This window comes from Alnus glutinosa, chromosome 2 (assembly GCF_958979055.1).
Source record: "Alnus glutinosa chromosome 2, dhAlnGlut1.1, whole genome shotgun sequence".
In the NCBI taxonomy this organism is placed as follows: domain Eukaryota; kingdom Viridiplantae; phylum Streptophyta; class Magnoliopsida; order Fagales; family Betulaceae; genus Alnus; species Alnus glutinosa.
This window is the reverse complement of record NC_084887.1, coordinates 23,263,803-23,282,492: the sequence shown is the minus strand read 5'-3', so window position 1 is coordinate 23,282,492 and position 18,690 is coordinate 23,263,803. Positions and strand designations below refer to the sequence as shown.

The 18,690-nt window shown below is 39.1% G+C and overlaps 1 protein-coding gene across 2 annotated transcripts in view; it reads left to right on the top strand.

Annotated features, from left to right (window-relative positions):
• The window catches only part of LOC133861797 (valine--tRNA ligase, mitochondrial 1), a 30,324-nt gene extending 12,061 nt beyond the window's left edge, over positions 1–18,263 (top strand). Inside the window, exons 11-22 of one of the 2 annotated variants that reach the window (XM_062297609.1) lie at positions 6,015–6,094; positions 6,368–6,425; positions 6,536–6,838; positions 6,942–7,112; positions 7,955–8,154; positions 8,491–8,893; positions 11,028–11,279; positions 11,364–11,864; positions 12,350–12,441; positions 15,516–15,615; positions 16,726–16,871; positions 17,767–18,263. In XM_062297609.1, the coding sequence (XP_062153593.1) occupies positions 6,015–6,094; positions 6,368–6,425; positions 6,536–6,838; positions 6,942–7,112; positions 7,955–8,154; positions 8,491–8,893; positions 11,028–11,279; positions 11,364–11,864; positions 12,350–12,441; positions 15,516–15,615; positions 16,726–16,871; positions 17,767–17,887 (2,427 nt within the window). In that variant the 3' untranslated portion in view covers positions 17,888–18,263. Of the gene's footprint in view, positions 1–6,014; positions 6,095–6,367; positions 6,426–6,535; positions 6,839–6,941; positions 7,113–7,954; positions 8,155–8,490; positions 8,894–11,027; positions 11,280–11,363; positions 11,865–12,349; positions 12,442–15,515; positions 15,616–16,725; positions 16,872–17,721 lie in introns of both variants that reach the window. The other variant, XM_062297608.1, reaches the window with a different exon arrangement.
• Positions 18,264–18,690: the final 427 nt, after the last annotated feature.

Here is an 18,690-nt window from a genome sequence, read left to right as displayed (position 1 = left end):
AGTGGAATCCAAGGACTTTGAATTGTTGTTGGTGGGAGGCGAAATAGGAGTTCGTATTCGTGAGTGTTGTAGAGGGAAGAAGAGGTCTATTCTATTAGATAGGGATGAGTTAGCCTGGTTGGTGCGCATCTTTGAGGATTTGGCAAGAGTGGAAGATTTTTGGGTCTTTTGGAACCAATCTCAACATGGGTTCCCTCAGGTACTTGCGAATGATGCTTTAACAGACATGGTGGTTATTTGGAGGTAGAGGAATTTAACGGTGATAGAAGGAGTGACTCGATTCTTATTCTGGAAGGTAGAGCCAGTAAAGGCTAGGAGCTTTTTGGCTTGGAATTACGTATGGTTTTTTAGCACTTCTGATCTGGGTTCAAACCCATGGTGGTAGAAACAGAGGTCTAGGTGTGGAGGGAAAGGAGAAGCTATGCAGAGGTGCTGGCAAAGATGTCACCACTGCTGGATGAGCCTTTTGGTGCTTTTTTAGGGCCGATGGCTAGGTTGCCTAAGTGGGTCAGTGAACGCTCGGAGGGCGCTGGTCAGGCGGACAAATCTGGCCAAATTTTGGTGTTGAGCAAATGCATATTCATAGATCCGGCAAAGAATGCCCACGCTCCGATTCATAGATAAGGCTTTGGCGAAGACTACCCAACCTTTGGGGCGCCTGACATGAGCAACCATTTTGGTGATAGTTTTGGTTTTCTAAGTCTCAGAGAGACGTTACTGAAGCTAAAAGAAGAAATTGGCTCAAGTGGTAAGGGCCTTGATTTTTGTGGTAATTCCATGAGGTCTAAGGTTCGAATCCCCGACATGAGCAACCATTTTGGTGATAGTTTTGGTTTTCTAAGTCTTAGAGAGATGTTACTGAAGCTAAAAGAAGAAATTGGCTCAAGTGGTAAGGCCATTGGTTTTTGTGGTAGTTTCATGAGGTCTAAGGTTTGAATCCCCTTGGGTGCAAGCAATTCTTTGGGGCTAGCCTGTCGGCGAAGCTGGAGTATTACCCGATTCGTGTGGAGGGGGCACTTTACATGGGCTCGAGGTTTACCTGACAGGGTTGGGTACATGAAGTGACTCTACCTTGAAGGGGTTCATCGTCATCAAAAAAAGAAAAAGTTGGCGCCTGTATAGAGAGGGTAGATGGGTTATTGGGCAGTGTGTCTAATCAAGCCCTGTTGTTAAGTCTGAATCCTATGTGCCTGCTGAAGAGTGCTTTGGGCTCACAGCTCACAAGTGGAGAATCCATAGTTTGGATTGGTAAAGGGTTTGGTGAGCCTTCAAGACCCAATGGGTGGTCCAAGCCCAAAGCCAAGGTTGTTTATAGACAAAAATCTACTTTGGGCTTGGGTGCGGGTCAGGCTATTCTTAAGCCCGATCCAAAGGGTAAATCACCAGCCCAGTTTACTTCTCAAGCCTCTTCAAGCTCAACCTGTTCGTGGGTGAGGATGGATGTGGGCCAGTTCGGAGACCCAGGTGCGTCGCCGTCCTCTGGTGGTCCTCATGCCGCACTGCGTATGCCGGTGTTCTCGGGAGGTCCTCTCATGGTGGGTCCTTCGGCTTGTCTGTTTCCGGTGGGTGTGGCGTCTGGTGAGGTTTCAGGTGAGTCGAGGGCCATCATGTCACTGGCGAGGGTCCATTTGGAGCAGAACCAGTCGGTGGGTAAGATTATGGTCGACGATCCTGCAGTCTTACCTCAGGTGTCGACAGTGGATGAGGATCTGCTTCATGCGGTGGTTGATGTGAGGGATCGGGTGTCATGGCCTCTTGGTTCATGCTCAGAAAGTGCCAGTGGTGGGTCTTATGTTTGGTGGGGGAATTATGCAGTGGATTTGGCTGTCTCTGGGTTGATTGGGTTGGGGTTGCCGTTGAATCACTTTCAGCATTCTCAATCTTTGCAATCTAGGGTTGAAGCTGGGAATTTCAACAGCCAGCCTTTCGGGTGTTGATATTTGGTTGTGTTTCAGGATGACGGTGATCAGCCTATTGAAGTGGCAGAAAGTGGGGAGGATTTATGTGACATGGCTAAGATGGAAGGAGAAGCTAGTATGGGTAGGGTGCCTCCTCTCAATACCTATTCTCCAATCTCGGGGGGTCTTTCGGGGTACTTTGACTGGGTCATTCAGTGTGCAAATGAGATTTATCCCATTGTAGGGATCTCGTATGTGGGTCATAAGCAACAATTGTTGGCCCTCTTGACTTTTCTTGAAGAGGAACGTCGTAATGAAGAGGTGGGAGCCCTATCGAGTGGTGGCGCGAAGGGCAAAAGGGAGGTCAAGAATTTGGAGAGTTCTGTTAACTACGATGCTAGAGGTTTTTGCTCAAGTCGTGGTAAAAGGTGAGGGGTCATCCAGTTGTGTCATGAAGCCTAGGATTCTATCCTGGAATGTGAGGGGGCTGAACAAGAGGAGCAAATGCATAAAGATTAGTAACTTGCTCAGAGATTGGAAGGTGGATATTATTTGCTTCCAAGAAACCAAAGGTTCATGGTATGTCGAGTAGTTTTGTGCACATCTTATGGAGGTGGAATCATGTGGATTGGTGCTGTTTAGACTCCAATGGAGCCTAGGGGGCATCTTGATATGTGGGATAAAAGGGTGGTGGAGAAGGTAGATGTGTGTTTGGGGGAGTTCACTCTCGCAGTCTCCTTCAGGAATGTAGTGGTTTGATTCGTCTGGGCCTTTGTAGGTGTTTACGGTCCGAATTCTGATATCGATAGGAGTTTGCTTTGGGATGAGCTGGCGGGGATTCTAAGTTGGTGGAACATGCTGTGGTGTATAGGGGGCCGATTTCAATGTAACTTGGTTCCCTAGTGAAAGATTTGGAGAGGGTAGTATGTCTGCTATGAGAGACTTCTCTGATTTTATCTTTGATTAGTATCTGGGGGCTCTTTTACTTGGTCGCTCACTCTTGATCCTCTCGTTTGGTCTAGGATTGATCATTTCTAGTCTCCCCAGATTGGGAAGCTCGGTTTCCTGTGGTTTCTCAGAAGAGGCTTCCCCGCCTCTATTCAGATCACTTTCCGATTCTTCTTGATTGTGGTGACATTTCTAGCGGGAGCAGGCCCTTCAAATTTAAGAATATGTGGCTTAAGGTGGATGGTTTTGTAGGGTTGGTGAAACATTGGTGGGATTCTTATTCGTTTCAAGGTCTCCTAGTTATGTCTTAGCTTGCAAACTCAAGGCCCTAAAACAGGATTTGAAGAAAGGGAATGAAGAGGTTTTTGGTAATGTAGAGAGGAACAAAAGGAAGCATTTTGAAGAACTTTAGGCCTTTGATGCTATTGAAGGTAGTAGGGCTTTAGTTGAGGAGGAGCTACTAAAGAAGACAGAGATTGTCAGCGAGATAGAGAGGTGTTCTCTTTTGGAGGAGGTGAGTTGGAGGCAGAAATCGAGGGTGATGTGGTTAAAGGAAGGGGATAAGTGTAATAAATTCTTTCATTCCATAGACTCAATAGACTCCTTATTGATTGGAGGTACAAGGAGACAGAAATAGGCGAGCATGTGGAAGTTCTATCAAAAGCTCTTTACTGAGTCGTGTAGGCGGAGGCCTATGGTGGATGGTATTTCCTTTGATTCTTTTTTGGAGTCTGAAGCCAGTTGGTTGGAGAGAGCTTTTGAGGAGGATGAGGTTAGGAAAGTAGTGTTAGCTATGAATGGTGATAAGGCGTTGGGTCTTGATGGTTTATCTATGGCTTTCTTTCAAGCGTGCTGGGATGTCTTGAGTTTGGACATTATGAAGGTATTTGAGGACTTTCATGCTAGAGGTTTGTTTGAGAAGAGCCTGAATGTTTCGTTCATTTCGCTTGTTCCAAAGATTCCTGGTGCTATTTCCCTCAAAGACTTTTGGCCTATTAGTCTTGTGGGAGGAGTTTACAAGATTATTGCTAAAGTTCTAGCAAACATATTGAAGTCGGTTTTGGAGAAGGTCATATCCAAATCTTAGAGTGCTTTCATCGAAGGGAGGTAGATCCTCGATCCGATCTTTATTGCAAATGAATGCCTTGATAGTAGATTAAGATCGGGGGTGCCGTGCGTCATATGTAAAATGGATTTGGAAAAAGCATATGATCATGTAAATTGTGATTTTCTTTTGCATATGCTGAGGAGGTGTGGCTTTTGTGCAAAATGGTGTTCGTGGATAGCTCATTGTATTTCTTCTGTGCGGTTTTCGGTGTTAGTCAATGGCTCTCCTAATGGTTTTTTCAGTAGTTCCTGAGGATTGAGACAAAGGGATCCTCTGTCACCCCTTTTGTTTGTGTTTGTGATGGAGACTTTAAGCCGTATGATTTCTGCTACAGTCAGTAGGGGTTTGCTGGAAGGTTTCAAAGTTGGTAATGCTACTTTTTCGCATCTTTTGTTTGCTGATGATACTTTGATTTATGTAGTGCTCATTCTTCTCAATTGCGTTATTTGCGGAGTCTCTTCCTTCTGTTTGAAGCTGCTTCGGGCTTGAAGGCTAATTTGGCAAAGTCAAATTTAATTCCAGTGGGTAATGTAGATCAAGTGGGAAGGTTAGCCGGTATTCTAGGGATTTTACAACGGGATTTTCTATGGGGTGGGATTGGTGAAGAGTTCAAATATCACTTGGTGAATTGGTTGAAGGTTTGTACCCCAATTTCAGAAGGGGGGTTGGGTTTTAGGAAGTTGTTGATGTTCAACCGCGCTTTGTTAGGTAAATGGTTATGGCGGTTTGTAATTGAGAGAGATGCTTGGCGGAGAGTTGCGGTGGACTTCAAGTTTAGCAGCTTGTGGGGCGGGTGGTGCTCCCTTGAGCCTGTAGGTGCCTTTGGAGTGGGGTTATGGAAGAACATCAGGAAAGGGTGTGAGACTTTCTTTGGTTTTGCTAGATTTGAGGTGGGGGATGGGGTTAGGACAAAATTTTGGCACGATCTGTGGTGAGGGGATACGGTTCTAAAGGAAGTTTTCCCCGATTTCTTTGGTATTGCTCGGGTGAAGGATGCATCAGTTGCAGATAACAAGGAGGTTTTGGGCAGTTCTACTTAGTGGAACATGAGCTTTGTTAGAGAGGCGTATGATTGGGAAGTGGGTGTCTTTGCTTCTGTCTTCCAAGTGTTGCACTCAGCCATGGTGAGTAGAGATCGTGCAGATAGGCTTTGGTAGGTCTTCCAAGAATGGATTGTTCAAGGTCAAGTCATTCTTCAGCTCATTGGTTTGCTCTGAAGGTAGGCGCTTCCCTTGGAAGAGTGTGTGGCAGACTTAGACTCCTTCGAGGGCGGCTTCTTTTGCTTGGTCGGCAGCCATAGGCAAGATCCTTATTGTGGACAATCTCAGGAAGAGGCTTATCATCATTGTGATAGATGTTGCTTGTGTAAGAGAGATGAGAAATCTGTGGACCACCTTCTTCTTCCCTGTGATGTGGCTTCCATTCTGTGGAATAACATTTTTATTCGTTTTGGTATGTCTTGGGTTATATCTAGAAGAGTTACCAACTTGTTTGCTTGTTGGTGGAAGTCTGGAAGGCTGATGAGTGTTCCGATTTGGAAGATGGTGCCAATTTGCATTTTGTGGGGTGTTTGGAAGGAAATAAATTTGGAGAGTTCCATGGAGGATATTTTAACTTCGTTTTTTCATACGCTGTATTTTTGGACAGTGGCTTTTTTGTCTCCATTATCGATTAGCTTTGCTGATTTTTTTGTTCGTTTTTCTATTCCTAGTTAGGTGTTTCCTTTTGTATACTTTCAGTGTACTAAGGGGCGCTTTATGCTTTCAATAAGACTAAATTTACTTATCAAAAAAAATTTATTATATATATAAAAAAAAAAAATTAATTTCATTCACAAGCGTATTGAGTTGTGCCAAATAATGGTACATCTTTAGTGTTCTATTCCAGTGTTATAACCAAACTAAAGAATAGAAATAACTATTTCATTCAAGCTTATTCCTTTCCCTATAATAGCTGTACTTTTTCCCAATAAAATAGTCATTTCACATGCCAAACGTGCCCTTATTGTTTTTCTCTTCCTCCCCTTATATATGTGATTTGCTACTTTTTCTTCTTTTCAGTGCTTCACAATGGATGAGAAAAGATCAAAGGCTGTGACAGAGGCTTTTGTTAGGCTTTACAAGGAAGACCTTATCTATAGGTATGTTTAATCTCAGAGGAAATCGGCGTATTCTTTATCATGGTGGTCATGCATGTATTTTTAGAAATGGATTTATCCATAATTTTTGAACCATGTTCTGCCTCTGAATTATGTTCAATTTTGTCTACTCAAGTACGTTGTTTTCTTTAAATAATTTGGACTTTGTCCCACAATATATGTACTTTCTTTTAGTTTGATTAGTCTACTTTCTTTTTATTTTTACTTCTATTTGTTTGCTTTTTGGAGTTTTCATATCAGATCCTCGTTTTGCAGAGATCTTCGTCTAGTGAATTGGGATTGTGTGTTGCGGACTGCAATATCTGATATCGAGGTAAGTCATGTCCTCGAAGAGGCAGTCTTTATAATGAATTGTTTCATATTTATTTTTAAAAAAAGTATGTTCAATGGATTCTGAATTATTGAAGTTGCTTGGTCTTTTAGGTGGACTATATTGAAATCAAAGAAAGGACTCCACTTAAGGTTCCAGGATATGAGAAACCTGTTGAGTTCGGTGTATTAACTTCATTTGCTTACCCTTTGGAAGGAGATCTGGGTGAGATTGTTGTGGCTACTACTAGAGTGGAAACTATGCTTGGGGATACTGCTATTGCTATACATCCAGATGACTCTAGGTACAGTCATCTTCATGGAAAATTTGCCATTCATCCATTTAATGGAAGAAAGCTTCCTATAGTTTGTGATGCAATCCTTGTTGATCCGAAGTTTGGGACTGGTGCTGTTAAGGTAAAAGTTATTTTCAAGGCTAAGGAAGCTTACAATGAGAGTTCTCTTTTGACTTTTCTGTTTCGAGGATGAAAAAACTCATGATCCATTGTTGATCCTGCAGATCACCCCAGCTCATGACCCGAATGATTTTGAGGTTGGAAAGCGTCATAATCTTGAGTTCATCAACATTTTTACCGATGACGGGAAAATAAACAGCAATGGTGGCTCAGAGTTTGCAGAGATGCCACGTTTTAAAGCCCGTGAGGCAGTTACTGAAGCATTACAAAAGAAGGTATTGGTACTATGGTACTCAGATAGTCCTCACATAACTGAGGCTATAAAAAAGTTATATTTTAGACAAAATTTTGTTGATGAATCCACAACCCAAAATGATTTATTTTTATTTTTATTGATGAATGTCTGAGTTAGAAATGGTTATGAATATCTGGAGCATTTATCTGAGTTGTAATACCAATGAGAATTGAAAAAAAGCTCTTGCTTTGCAGGACAAGCTTTACATGAATTACTGTGGAAGTACTTTTCATTACAATATTGTCTGCCTAGCCTAAATACACAGTTGGAAAACAAATTTAATCCAAAAGCACAAATAGTTTTCCCTTTTGGTTTTGATAACAATTGTTATTATTATTTTAATCTTAAAGTTAATGGCGTTCTTGGATAAGAAATTTTAAAGTTGTCTATAATATACAGTCAAAATAACTCCAATAGTTTTTGAGGACTCAAAAAGTAAACAGAAAAATTTCTCCCAACACGGTATTGTTATAAAAAAATCTGCAAAATGCAGATGTTACTACAATTCCATTTCTCAAAATCCCTCCCAAGGGTTTGAGGCTTAAAGTAAACAGGAAAGCTTTCACAAAATGGAATCATTATAATATCTACAAAATGCAGGATTTGAGAATTAAGGTTTGTTTTGGCTTGATCGTCTTTCAATGAATTTTGGAGAACTCTCACTTCTATTTAAATTGTCTATTCTATAAATTCTCAATGTATTCATATATTGGTCCTTATTTCATAACATCTGGTCTTTATTCATGTGCTCTGTGTGTGATACTTGTATTACTTGATGTTGTTTATTCCTGTTTATTAATATATCGTCCTCCATGTATTTAGGGCCTTTATAGAGGTGCTAAAAACAATGAGATGCGTCTTGGCCTTTGTTCAAGAACCAATGATGTTGTGGAGCCGCTTGTAAAGCCCCAGTGGTATGTTAATTGCAATGATATGGCGAGGCAAGCTCTTGATGCTGTCATCGATGAGGAAAACAGGAAAATAGAGATCATTCCGAAACAGTATTCTGCTGACTGGAGGAGGTGGTCAAATATGTCTTCTTACCTTGCTTTCTAAGTTTCAGAATTTTGCATCATGAGGACTAGATATTATCCAAAAATAAAAAAGGGTTTGCTATATCTTCCAGAACATTCCTCTGAAAAGCAATGCAGAGAATGTAATTGTTGTAACAGTCAGTAGAATCTCTGAATTTTATTCAAAAAGATGAAGTTCTTTAGGCATATCCTTGGTGGGGTTTTTCTGATGTTTAGTTCTAATTTGCCAGGCATGCTCCATATATGTTGATTTTTAGCCTTTTTATTTTCAATATTATTATATATGATTAAATTTGAATATTACTTGGATCGTAAACATCACAGATGGCTTGAAAACATTCGTGATTGGTGTGTCTCAAGGCAACTTTGGTGGGGTCACCGAATTCCTGCATGGTATGTCATGCTGGAGGATGATGAGCTGAAGGAAATTGGTGCTTACAATGATCACTGGGTGGTTGCAAGAAATGAGGAAGAGGCTCGAGAGGAGGCTGAGCGAATGTATAAGGGGAAGAAGTTTCATTTAAGTCAAGATCCTGACGTGCTTGATACATGGTTTTCTGCTGGTCTCTTTCCCTTAACTGTTTTGGGCTGGCCTGATGATACAGATGATCTTAAGGCATTTTATCCAACTTCAGTTTTGGAAACTGGCCATGATATTCTATTTTTCTGGGTTGCTCGCATGGTGATGCTAGGAATTAAATTGAGTGGTGATGTTCCTTTTAGAAAAGTAAGTTGACTTTATCCTATTTATATTTTACAGCCATGTTATGGTCATCTTTTTCCTAAGTTGCATAATACACATCTTATAATATGACCTTTGACTAACATTCAATCTAATATTACAGGACACAAATTTTTGTTAAATAAAAGTTCATATAAGCCTGACGGTCCAATATAACAGCATAGCATAGACTATCTTAGGTTCAGTATTTAAGTCTAAGGTGTAGCAGCATACTGTAGACTATCTAAGGTTCAGGATTTATTCAGATAGTAGTTGCTCTTTTTCCTCTGCATTATTGTATCAAGTTTTTGATTCATGCGAACCAATGAGATCTGGCTCAAAATATACGTCCTTCCCCTATAAGAACAGGTTGGATGTAGAGGTCGTGGTTTCAAGGCTCATTAGGTGCATGTGTAAATTACCAATAATAAAAAAGTTGAGTTTCTAACTATTTCTATATGTACAGAGGAAGGATGAATAATTGTCAACTTTCCTTTTCGTTCTTGGTGATATTGAGCAGTAAGGGTCATATCCACAAGATATGACCAGGTGCACCATATTATCTTTTGAAATGATGGCAGTGGAACTGGAAAGGTCCTTCTGGTGTGTCACATGCCTCAATCTTGTGCCCTGGTGTTCAATTCTGTGCCATAAAATACATGCCTGAATTTGCCCAAGCCAGTTGACATTTCTTGTCAACTGGAAAGGTCCTTCTTGTGTCACATACCTGAATCTTGTGCCCTGGTGCTCACTTCTGTGCCATAAAATACATGCCTGAATTTGCCCAAGTCTTTCCTTACCCAAGCCTTTCCTCATAGCAACCCGAAAACTTCTCAGCTACATTCTGGTGTGTTTACTTTCTTTTACGGCAGAAAGATTTGGTAGCCACATCAAATATAAGATGATTGTTAGAAAAAAAAAACTCTTCCCCCAAAGTCTTCTTGACACAAAATCTGTAGTATCATTAGCATGGTGAGGGCAATGGTGAGCAACCATGGATATGCTTCCCAATTTCATTATGGAGGTTGCCTTAACATATTCAAATTATATGGTTGCACCATCAGTATAAGCTAAAGCTATATTAAAAGATGTAGGCATGTGTTTATATAGATACACATCATCTTTGAATGAAACGGCATCTTCTCGTCCCTCAAACAAGAGATGGAGGGTCAGGTCATGGGTTCAATCACATACAGTTGCTTAGAAATTTTGTCTTTTTTCTTCTGTTTCCCCTTTGGAGCTTAGTTATCATGATTTCCTTCTCATTCTAGCTAGTTAGTTGTTTTCTTTTATATATTTCCTGTGTATCTGGGAGTGCTTTAAGCTTTAAGCTTTTAATGATAATTCGATTACTTATAAAAGAAAGAAAGTTGTATTTACCTTTAAAAGATGTATGCATGTATACTAGGAAAATTTTGGGATATGTTTGATAATTGTTTTGAGAAGTATTTTTTTTATTTAGTTTGAAAAAGTGTTTTGATGAGAAGTGAGAAGTGTTTTTTTTTTTTTTTTTTTTGTGTGTGTGGGTTCCACACTGTTTTCTGTGTGGTCCACTTAAGAAAAATGTTTGGTTGTGTTTTCAAAGAAACATATATTAAGCATGCTTATTTTGAGAAAACACAAGAAGGTGTAGAGTTGGCTTCTTACTAATAAAAAATTGTTTTCAGCTGAGGAGAGGGATGGTTGCACGGCCGCTTCGATTTGGTTGGCAGCCAGCCCTATTTGGTTGGGGTGGCTGCATTGTTGTGGTGGCCGCGTAGCCACCTCTAACGAGGATAGAGGTGGTTGCGTGGCTGGTCTTGGTGGTTGCACAACCACCTCTAACCGTTGGGGTGGCCATGCGGCCACCCCTCTCCTCCATTGGAGGTGGCCAGACAACAATCGCTCAGTTTTTTTTTAAGTAATAAGTTAGCCCCTATACCTGAAAAATTAAGTACCTGTTTTCTCAAAGTATTCCTGTAAAAAGTTGTGAAAAGTTTTCTAAAAAATGTGTTTTGAATTGTTTGTTAATGGTTTTGAGATTTGAGAAAAGTGTGTTTTTGGTTTTGAAAACAGAAAACCGTTGTTAATTGAGGCCTTGATTATTTTCTGTAATGTATGCATGTTCCCGCGCATTCTATCATTTTTAAACACTATGCAGGTTTATTTGCACCCTATGATTCGTGATGCACATGGGCGCAAGATGTCCAAGTCTTTGGGAAATGTCATTGATCCGCTTGAAGTAATAAATGGTATATCCCTGGAAGGTCTTCATAAGAGGCTAGAGGAGGGTAACTTGGATCCCAAAGAATTGGCTGTTGCCAAGGAAGGACAGCTGAAAGACTTTCCTAACGGTATTGCTGAGTGTGGTGCCGATGCTCTTCGTTTTGCACTCATCTGTTACACAGCTCAGGTTCAATCTTGTACCCATCTTTTCTTTGCCCATTTGGCTGTTTCCTTCAATTGATTTACTGAAGGTGTGATCATTGTCTTTCAGTCTGATAAAATAAATCTGGATATTCTAAGGGTGGTTGGGTATCGTCAGTGGTGTAATAAATTGTGGAATGCTGTACGATTTGCTATGAGCAGGCTCGGAGATGATTATGTTCCGCCCCCTAATGTAAATCCGGATGTCTTGCCATTTAGCTGTCAGTGGATACTCTCAGTATTGAACAAAGCCATATCCAAAACTGTTACGTCCCTGGAATCGTATGAGTTCTCAGATGCAGCGAGTACAGTATATTCATGGTGGCAGTACCAATTGTGTGATGTTTTTATTGAAGCAATTAAGCCTTTCTTTGCTGGGAACGAACCAAAGTTTGAGTCTGCAAGGAGTTTTGCTCGAGACACGCTTTGGTTATGTCTTGACAATGGGTTGCGACTGCTTCATCCTTTTATGCCATATGTTACCGAAGAATTATGGCAGCGCCTTCCTTCATCAAGAGACAGTCCAAGATTGGAATCAATTATGATATGCGAGTACCCATCAATTGTAGAGGTCAGTCTAGCTTTTTTATTTGTAAGAGAAAATTCTAGTACCAGTTAAGCTACTATTTTTATCTCCGATTACCTGACTGTAGAGGTTGTGTAGCTTTTTAATTTGAAAGAAAAAAAAAAATTAAGGCATAGATAAGGTGGACCATTTGATAGTTTATGTAGATGTGGAGCCAATCATTTATTTATTACAGGAAGGCTGTTCTTTGAACCAGAGGCATTCAGTTAGGTAAATTTGGTTTTAAGCATAATAGTAACAAAGTTGACAGCCATCCTTGCTAACTTGTGACATGTAATATTCTTCATTGTGATGAAGGGACTGTCCCCTGTCACTATGTAAATTTTGGTGACAAATTGTCTTGCTTGTTTTGCGCTTGGGTCATGGATGATACTTTTTGTTTATTATAATACAGTGTCAGCTGTCTGAAAAGTTTATGGAGGTATAGTAGTTGGTGCTATCACTTTTTGATGGTCTTCTTATTATTCCAGTGCTGGACAAATGAAAGGGTGGAGTATCAGATGGATCTTATAGATTCTGCTGTGAAATCTCTCAGGTCACTTGCAAATGAAAGACGTGAAAGGTACCCTGGAATTGTTCTTTTTTTCTTTTCCTTTTTTCACTTTTTCCTAGCCTCTTTTTTTTTTTTTTTTTTTTTTTTCTTTTCTTTTTAAATAATGGCTCGGATATTTTTTCTTTTGCCTTACCATATAGGAACTTGTTATTTTCTTCTTGATAAGTACAATTCTAATGCTTCGGAGGGAGGGAGGGAGGGAGGGAGGGAGAGAGAACAAATCAATCCCTATTAGTGAAAACATCTAAGTCCAAAAATTCAAGGTGCATTTAATTTCGGATGAACTGAAAGCTATGAGAAGGATGAACTTGGTGAACTGCAAGTCTTCTTTTTTTTTTTTTTTTTTTTTTTCTCTTGATTTCTACCAAGTTCTTATTGTAGGGTATAGAAAAATGATACCGACACTTGTTCCTAATGCAACAATGAGTTTCAGCTTGACTCAAAGCTGTTGGAGCGTGATTTTTTTTGAAGTATCTAATGTCTATGTACTCTATTATCTTTTGGCATAAGCTGTGATACAATATGGAAGGGAAAGAAACCCCATGTTGATATTTGTTGGCAAAACATCCAACTTGGATATTTAAGGTTTTGTCCTGATCTTTGTCCCAAAGTGCCTTTGCTGCACCTAGAAAAAGTTTGTTTAAATATCTAGGAAAGTAAAAAACCTTATAAAATTGAAAAATATGAACTATAACCAATAAGATTGATATGAATCAAATTTACAGAAAAAAGTGATAACTACATGGGCAGTCGTGATGATCTTTCATACTAGTGTATATCTATTGGATACAAAATTTGAATCCAAATCTAAAATAACTAAGAAATTAAATGTAAAGATAAATCGGCATCTTTGTTTTGGCTGTTTGTAGGTTCTCTTCCTCACTCTGTTGTCTTTATTGTCTTCTGAGATTTTCCCATGTTCTTTGATTCCTGCTCAGTGGAATTCAAAAAGAAAAATTATTTGCATCTAGGTCTAGGGGGATAATATTGGCAAGAAAACTTCAAATACACTAATCATATGGAAATTCATATGTACTATGGTGTCCTACAGACATATTCCACATCCAAATGTTTTCTCAGGAGTGCGATGCTTTGTGGAGATCGGTTATTGAGGTGAAGTATGGGAGTGTGAGGGGAGGTTGGTGTTCTTTACCGGTGATAGAGCCTTATGGTGTCAGTGTTTGGAAGTTTATTCGTAAGGGGTGGGATAATGTTGCCAAGTTTTTGCGTTATGAGGTGGGTGATGGGTCCCATATTCGCTTTTGGCATGATCTATGGTGTGGGGACAGGCCTCTCAAGCTCTGTTTTCCAACTTTGTTTACTATTGCGCGTTCTCCAGATGCTTGGGTGGTGGATAATTTGTCTATGGTAGGAGGTGTGGCTCATTGGAATGTTCTCTTTACGCGCAATGCTCAGGATTGGGAGTTGGAGATAGTGATGTCCTTTTTCGAACAATTATACTCTACTCGGGTTCGGCATGGGGAGGTTGATAGGGCGGTGTGGATTCTTTCCAAGATGAGGAATTTTGAAGTGAAGACCTTCTATAAAGCTTTAGTTTGTCACGAGACGGCTTCTTTTCCTTGGAAGGGTATATGGCGTGTTAAAGCTCCGAAGCGGGTTGCATTCTTTGTATGGACAGCAGCTTTAGGGAAGATTTTAACTCATGACAACTTACGTAGGCGTGGAATTGTGGTGGTTGAGTGGTGTGTTATGTGTAAAAAGCATGGGGAATCCGTTGATCACCTTCTTCTCCATTGTGACGTGGCTCGAGTTGTTTGGAGTTTTTTTTATGGTTTGTTTGGGGTGGAGTGGGTTATGCCTAGGAGCGTCTTGGACTTATTGAGTGCTTGGGGTACTTTGCTGGGTCGTGGTCCTGTTCATCGTGTTTGGAAACAGGTTCCTCTTTGTGTTTTGTGGGGCTTGTGGCGGGAGAGAAATTCTAGGCTTTTTGAGGATGTGGAGGTTCAGGCTGGGGCTCTTTGTAGAAATATGCTTAATATGTTGTTTTTTTGGATGTCGGCGAATGGCATGGGTAGTATGTCGTACGCTGATTTTTTACTTTCTTGTTCGTTTCGGTCCTCTAATTAGGGGCTCCGTTGTATACTCCCTGTGTACTAGGGTTGCGCCCCTCTGCGCTTTTTAATGAATTCTTACTTATCAAAAAAAAAAATAGCATCATGATACTTTAATGTTGTGCGATTTTATAGGCCAAAAAAAATAGTTTTTTAAAATGACGAAAATATGGAAACGATTGCAGAATCTAATTTGAATATGATGAATTCTTTGATAACCCTATTTTTGTAAGGCCCCAAAGTATAATATATCTGATTGTTACAAAGCTAAGTTTTTTTTTTCCCCCTTAACACCTATTTTCAGAAATGAGGAAGAGGATAGTGACAAGTTTGAATTTACCAACAGAGAGATAAGAAATGTTGATTTATAGTTTTACTATAGGTAGAGAATGTTAAGTTGTTTGAACCTGGTATTCTATTTACTTCTTGAGAGAATCTTGCGAAACAAATGAAATCAATTCCTTATTTTATGATTCTTGACGTCTTTGCTTAGTTTCTTTCAGCCTTTGTTAGTTGAAGTCACTAGTAACTAAAGAGAATGAATTGAATTTCTTGTTACTGTTTTCCAACATTTTATTTAGCAAACGGAACTGTATGTGGATAAGAACAGAATCTGTATAGAGAATCTAGTGTGATTTCTCACTTCTTTAATTGGTATTGGATGCAATCCTTGAATCAAAATCTAATCAAGGAAAATGAGATGAGAAAAAAAGAATTTTTTTTAGTATCTCTCTTATAAAGTAAGGAAAGTGGATATCGCCTAGGCTTTAGCAAGCACTTCTATCTTGTTCTTAATCTTGTATGTGACTTCAACTAATTTCCCCTTAAATCTTAACTCCCGTGAGACAAATTTCTACCTAACCAAATTTTCCATTGTCTTTCCTCCTTTCTAATTAAATAGAGTGCTAAATTGTAAACTTGGGATTTTGTTAAATTTTAACCTAATTTGTCTGATTGAAAATTTCACATTACAAGTTCCTCTAATTCAGGCTATGATGTTTTTGTCTTCAGGCGACCAGCTTTTTTGCTATGCCGAAGTGACGCAGTTGCAGAGATTATCAGCAGCCATCAACTGGAGATTATTACTCTTGCTAATTTGTCCACTTTGAGGGTATGTTGCAAACTTTTCCCTTAATAAAGTGGCTCTGTTTATATTCACATTTGAGACACTCTTTAGACTTCCTTATTTTTCTTTCTTATTCCCTATACATTTTTTACATTTTGGAGTTCTCAACAATCAAGTGAATGTTTGAATACTATGATTACATGCTAACAATTAAGAAGATGGTGACACATTACTTTAAAAATTTAAACATTTTTAATGTAATTGTTCTTTAAATCTTTGGGTAGCCATACTTTGGCTGAAACCTTGATTGATTTTTGTGTACATTAGTTTTCTTTTTCATGAATTGATTTTGGCCACAGGGAGTGGATCTAATATTGAATATTTAAATATTGCTTGTGACAACAAGCTCAGTAAAATTATTTAAACCTTGAACTGAGCCAAAGCTGAGCTTGAGCAGTTTTTCAAGTTCGCCATTCTGAGCTAAAGCATCCATTATCTCAGGTCTCAAGCTCAGCATCAGTCCTGGATGTTACGTTCTTTTTCTTCCACTGTGTGTCTTTACATCTTCACTTGTGTTACTTGGTTCTTATCTCAAAGGGATTTCCTGCCCATTTCCTGTGTACTAAAGTCATTCTCCTTTCTCCTCTTTTTCCTTTTTTGTTCTTTTAATTACTTAGTCAACAAATCCTTTCACATATGAAAGGAAAGATGGTATGTAAGAGGCATTATTGCTTTTGTGCATTGGTAGTTTTGCTGATCTAAATCTTTCTCTTTTTTTGTATTTTTTTTTCATGCCATTTTTCAGAAGTGGTGCCTGATCAATGGACAAAGATGATGTTATTAGATTATTTTGCCTCCCTTTTATTGTATATTTCCTCATGTTATTGAAGTCTTGGTGGCCATATGGTTAAGTAGGTGGTTTATCTTTGTATTAGACGCACATGACAATTTATTCTGCAACTGCATGTCCTTCCATTTGGTTGGCGAAGAAAAGTTCTTTATCATATTGTTTAGTATGATAGATACTTAAGTTGACGATTCAGCTGTGGGGCCGGCTCTCTATCAGTTTTCCAGTTGAATGGGGGTCAATGTTGCATATGCTAGTTCATTTCATTGATTAAAATACTTGTCACCTGCGAAATAATCCTTATACAGGTAATTGGTGAGAATGATGCTGCTCCAGGTGGATGTGCGGTATCTGTTGTGAATGAAAACCTTTCTGTTTATCTGGAACTTCAAGGAACTCTTTCTCCTGAAGCAGAACTTGAAAAGATCAGGAAGAAGATGGATGAGATTCGAAAGTAAGATTCTAACTGAAATTTGTTTGAAGTTTAGCACTTGCTGTTTCTTTTTTTAAAATTTTTTTTTTTTCCCTAATAAAATTGGGGATGTGTTTGAAGTGGTCTTCTCAATTTAGGGTGCTTCTCTGGTTTGAACTCCGTATTGCAGGATGAGGTTGGGAAGGCATAAAAACTGTTAAAAAATTAAATAAAAAAATTGTCAAAGAAAGGCAAAATTTGTTGAATATATAGTTCATAAGTGAATTATTATTTGAAATATGGTTGTTTAGCAAATTACTTTTCAAGTATCTAGAAAACTGAATTTAGATAGATCACGTACGTTCAAAGTAGACCTGCTAAAGTAGATCCAGGATTTTAAACCCTTTAATTATGTGTTTTTGTTGTTGTTGTGTACACCATATAGTATATGCATTTTGACAGAAGCAGTGTATATCTTTAATGTGTACAAGATCTGGAATTATATTGAAATTGGCAGGATGTGATAGTGCCTTATATATTGTGGGTCAAATTTCTTTCTCATTGCGACTTAAGCAGATAAATTTGTGTACATTGAACTTCTATATCAAGGTGAAGCCCATTTCACTTATAAACCTCACAGCTGAAACAGTTAAAATCCTGAAAAGGCAATGGATTGTTTTTCTATTGGTCTTGGAGTGTTGTGAGAATTTTTTGTTGTTCACTCTATGTAATCAATTGGGCATTGCGTTCCTAGAAATAGGTGTTATTCAGAAAATGGAAAGGAGTACGTCGGAGAATGGATGATACTACGTGGATCTAAATATTTCCTCTTTTTAAGTACCATGCGAGTTCTAACCTGCTGATTGGTTAATTTTTGTTTTTAATCTTGCAGGCAACATGACAAGCTGTCAAAGATGATGAATGTTTCTGGCTACAGAGAAAAGGTTCCTCCCCACATTCATCAAGAGAATGTTGCGAAGCTAAGCTCCCTCATGCAGGAGGTTTTGTCTCTCGAAGAAGCAGGCCAGCACATTGAAGCTCAAGCGTCAGAGAAATGAACAATGAACAATGAACACGATGATGATTGACTTTGTTATTTGTCGCTATTCTTGGTCCTTGGAACCTCACAGGGACCCATTTTTGGTCAAAATGAAAGCAAATGGAGGTAACAAAAGAAGAAATTATTGGGTCTGGACGTCATTGTATTGTTGAAGGCATTTGATACAGCCGCTTGTACGTTATTACTAGTCACGAAGAAAATTTTCGAATGAAATTATAACTGACCATCATTTGTTTTCTTTTAAACTCAAGTAATATCATGTACGATGTTTAGCAACTCCGGACTAGTACGTCTTACTGTCATGACGAGGTTTTGTATGTGACACATGTCACGGAGCATTTATGGTTGGAATTTAATTATATATATTTCAACGATGTGTTTTGCCCTTATCCATCTTTTCCCCGCGTCAACCCAAAATCCAAGCTCTAATTCCATTTGTTCTACTGCCTGGGTGCCGTTCCTCCCATCCTATAAGCCTTCTCGAAGATGTCCAAATTCCAGATATCTTCCTCCTTTATCTATTGTTGATTTAATTATACCAGGCTCCCGACGTTGGAATGAGCATCTCTTTTTTGCTCTTTTTGATCCAGCTTTTGCTATTGCTGTTAGCCGCCTTCCTATTTCCTTGGTACCCACGACAAGTTATCTTTGGACTCCCTCTTGTTCTGGGCGATTTTTACCGTCTTCGGCTTATCTTTCCATTTTGCATAATGACTTTACTGGATCCTCTCCCCCTTTTCCATTTTCTATTTGGAAAGATATCTGGAAACTGCAGCTCATGGATCGTCCCCGAATATTTCT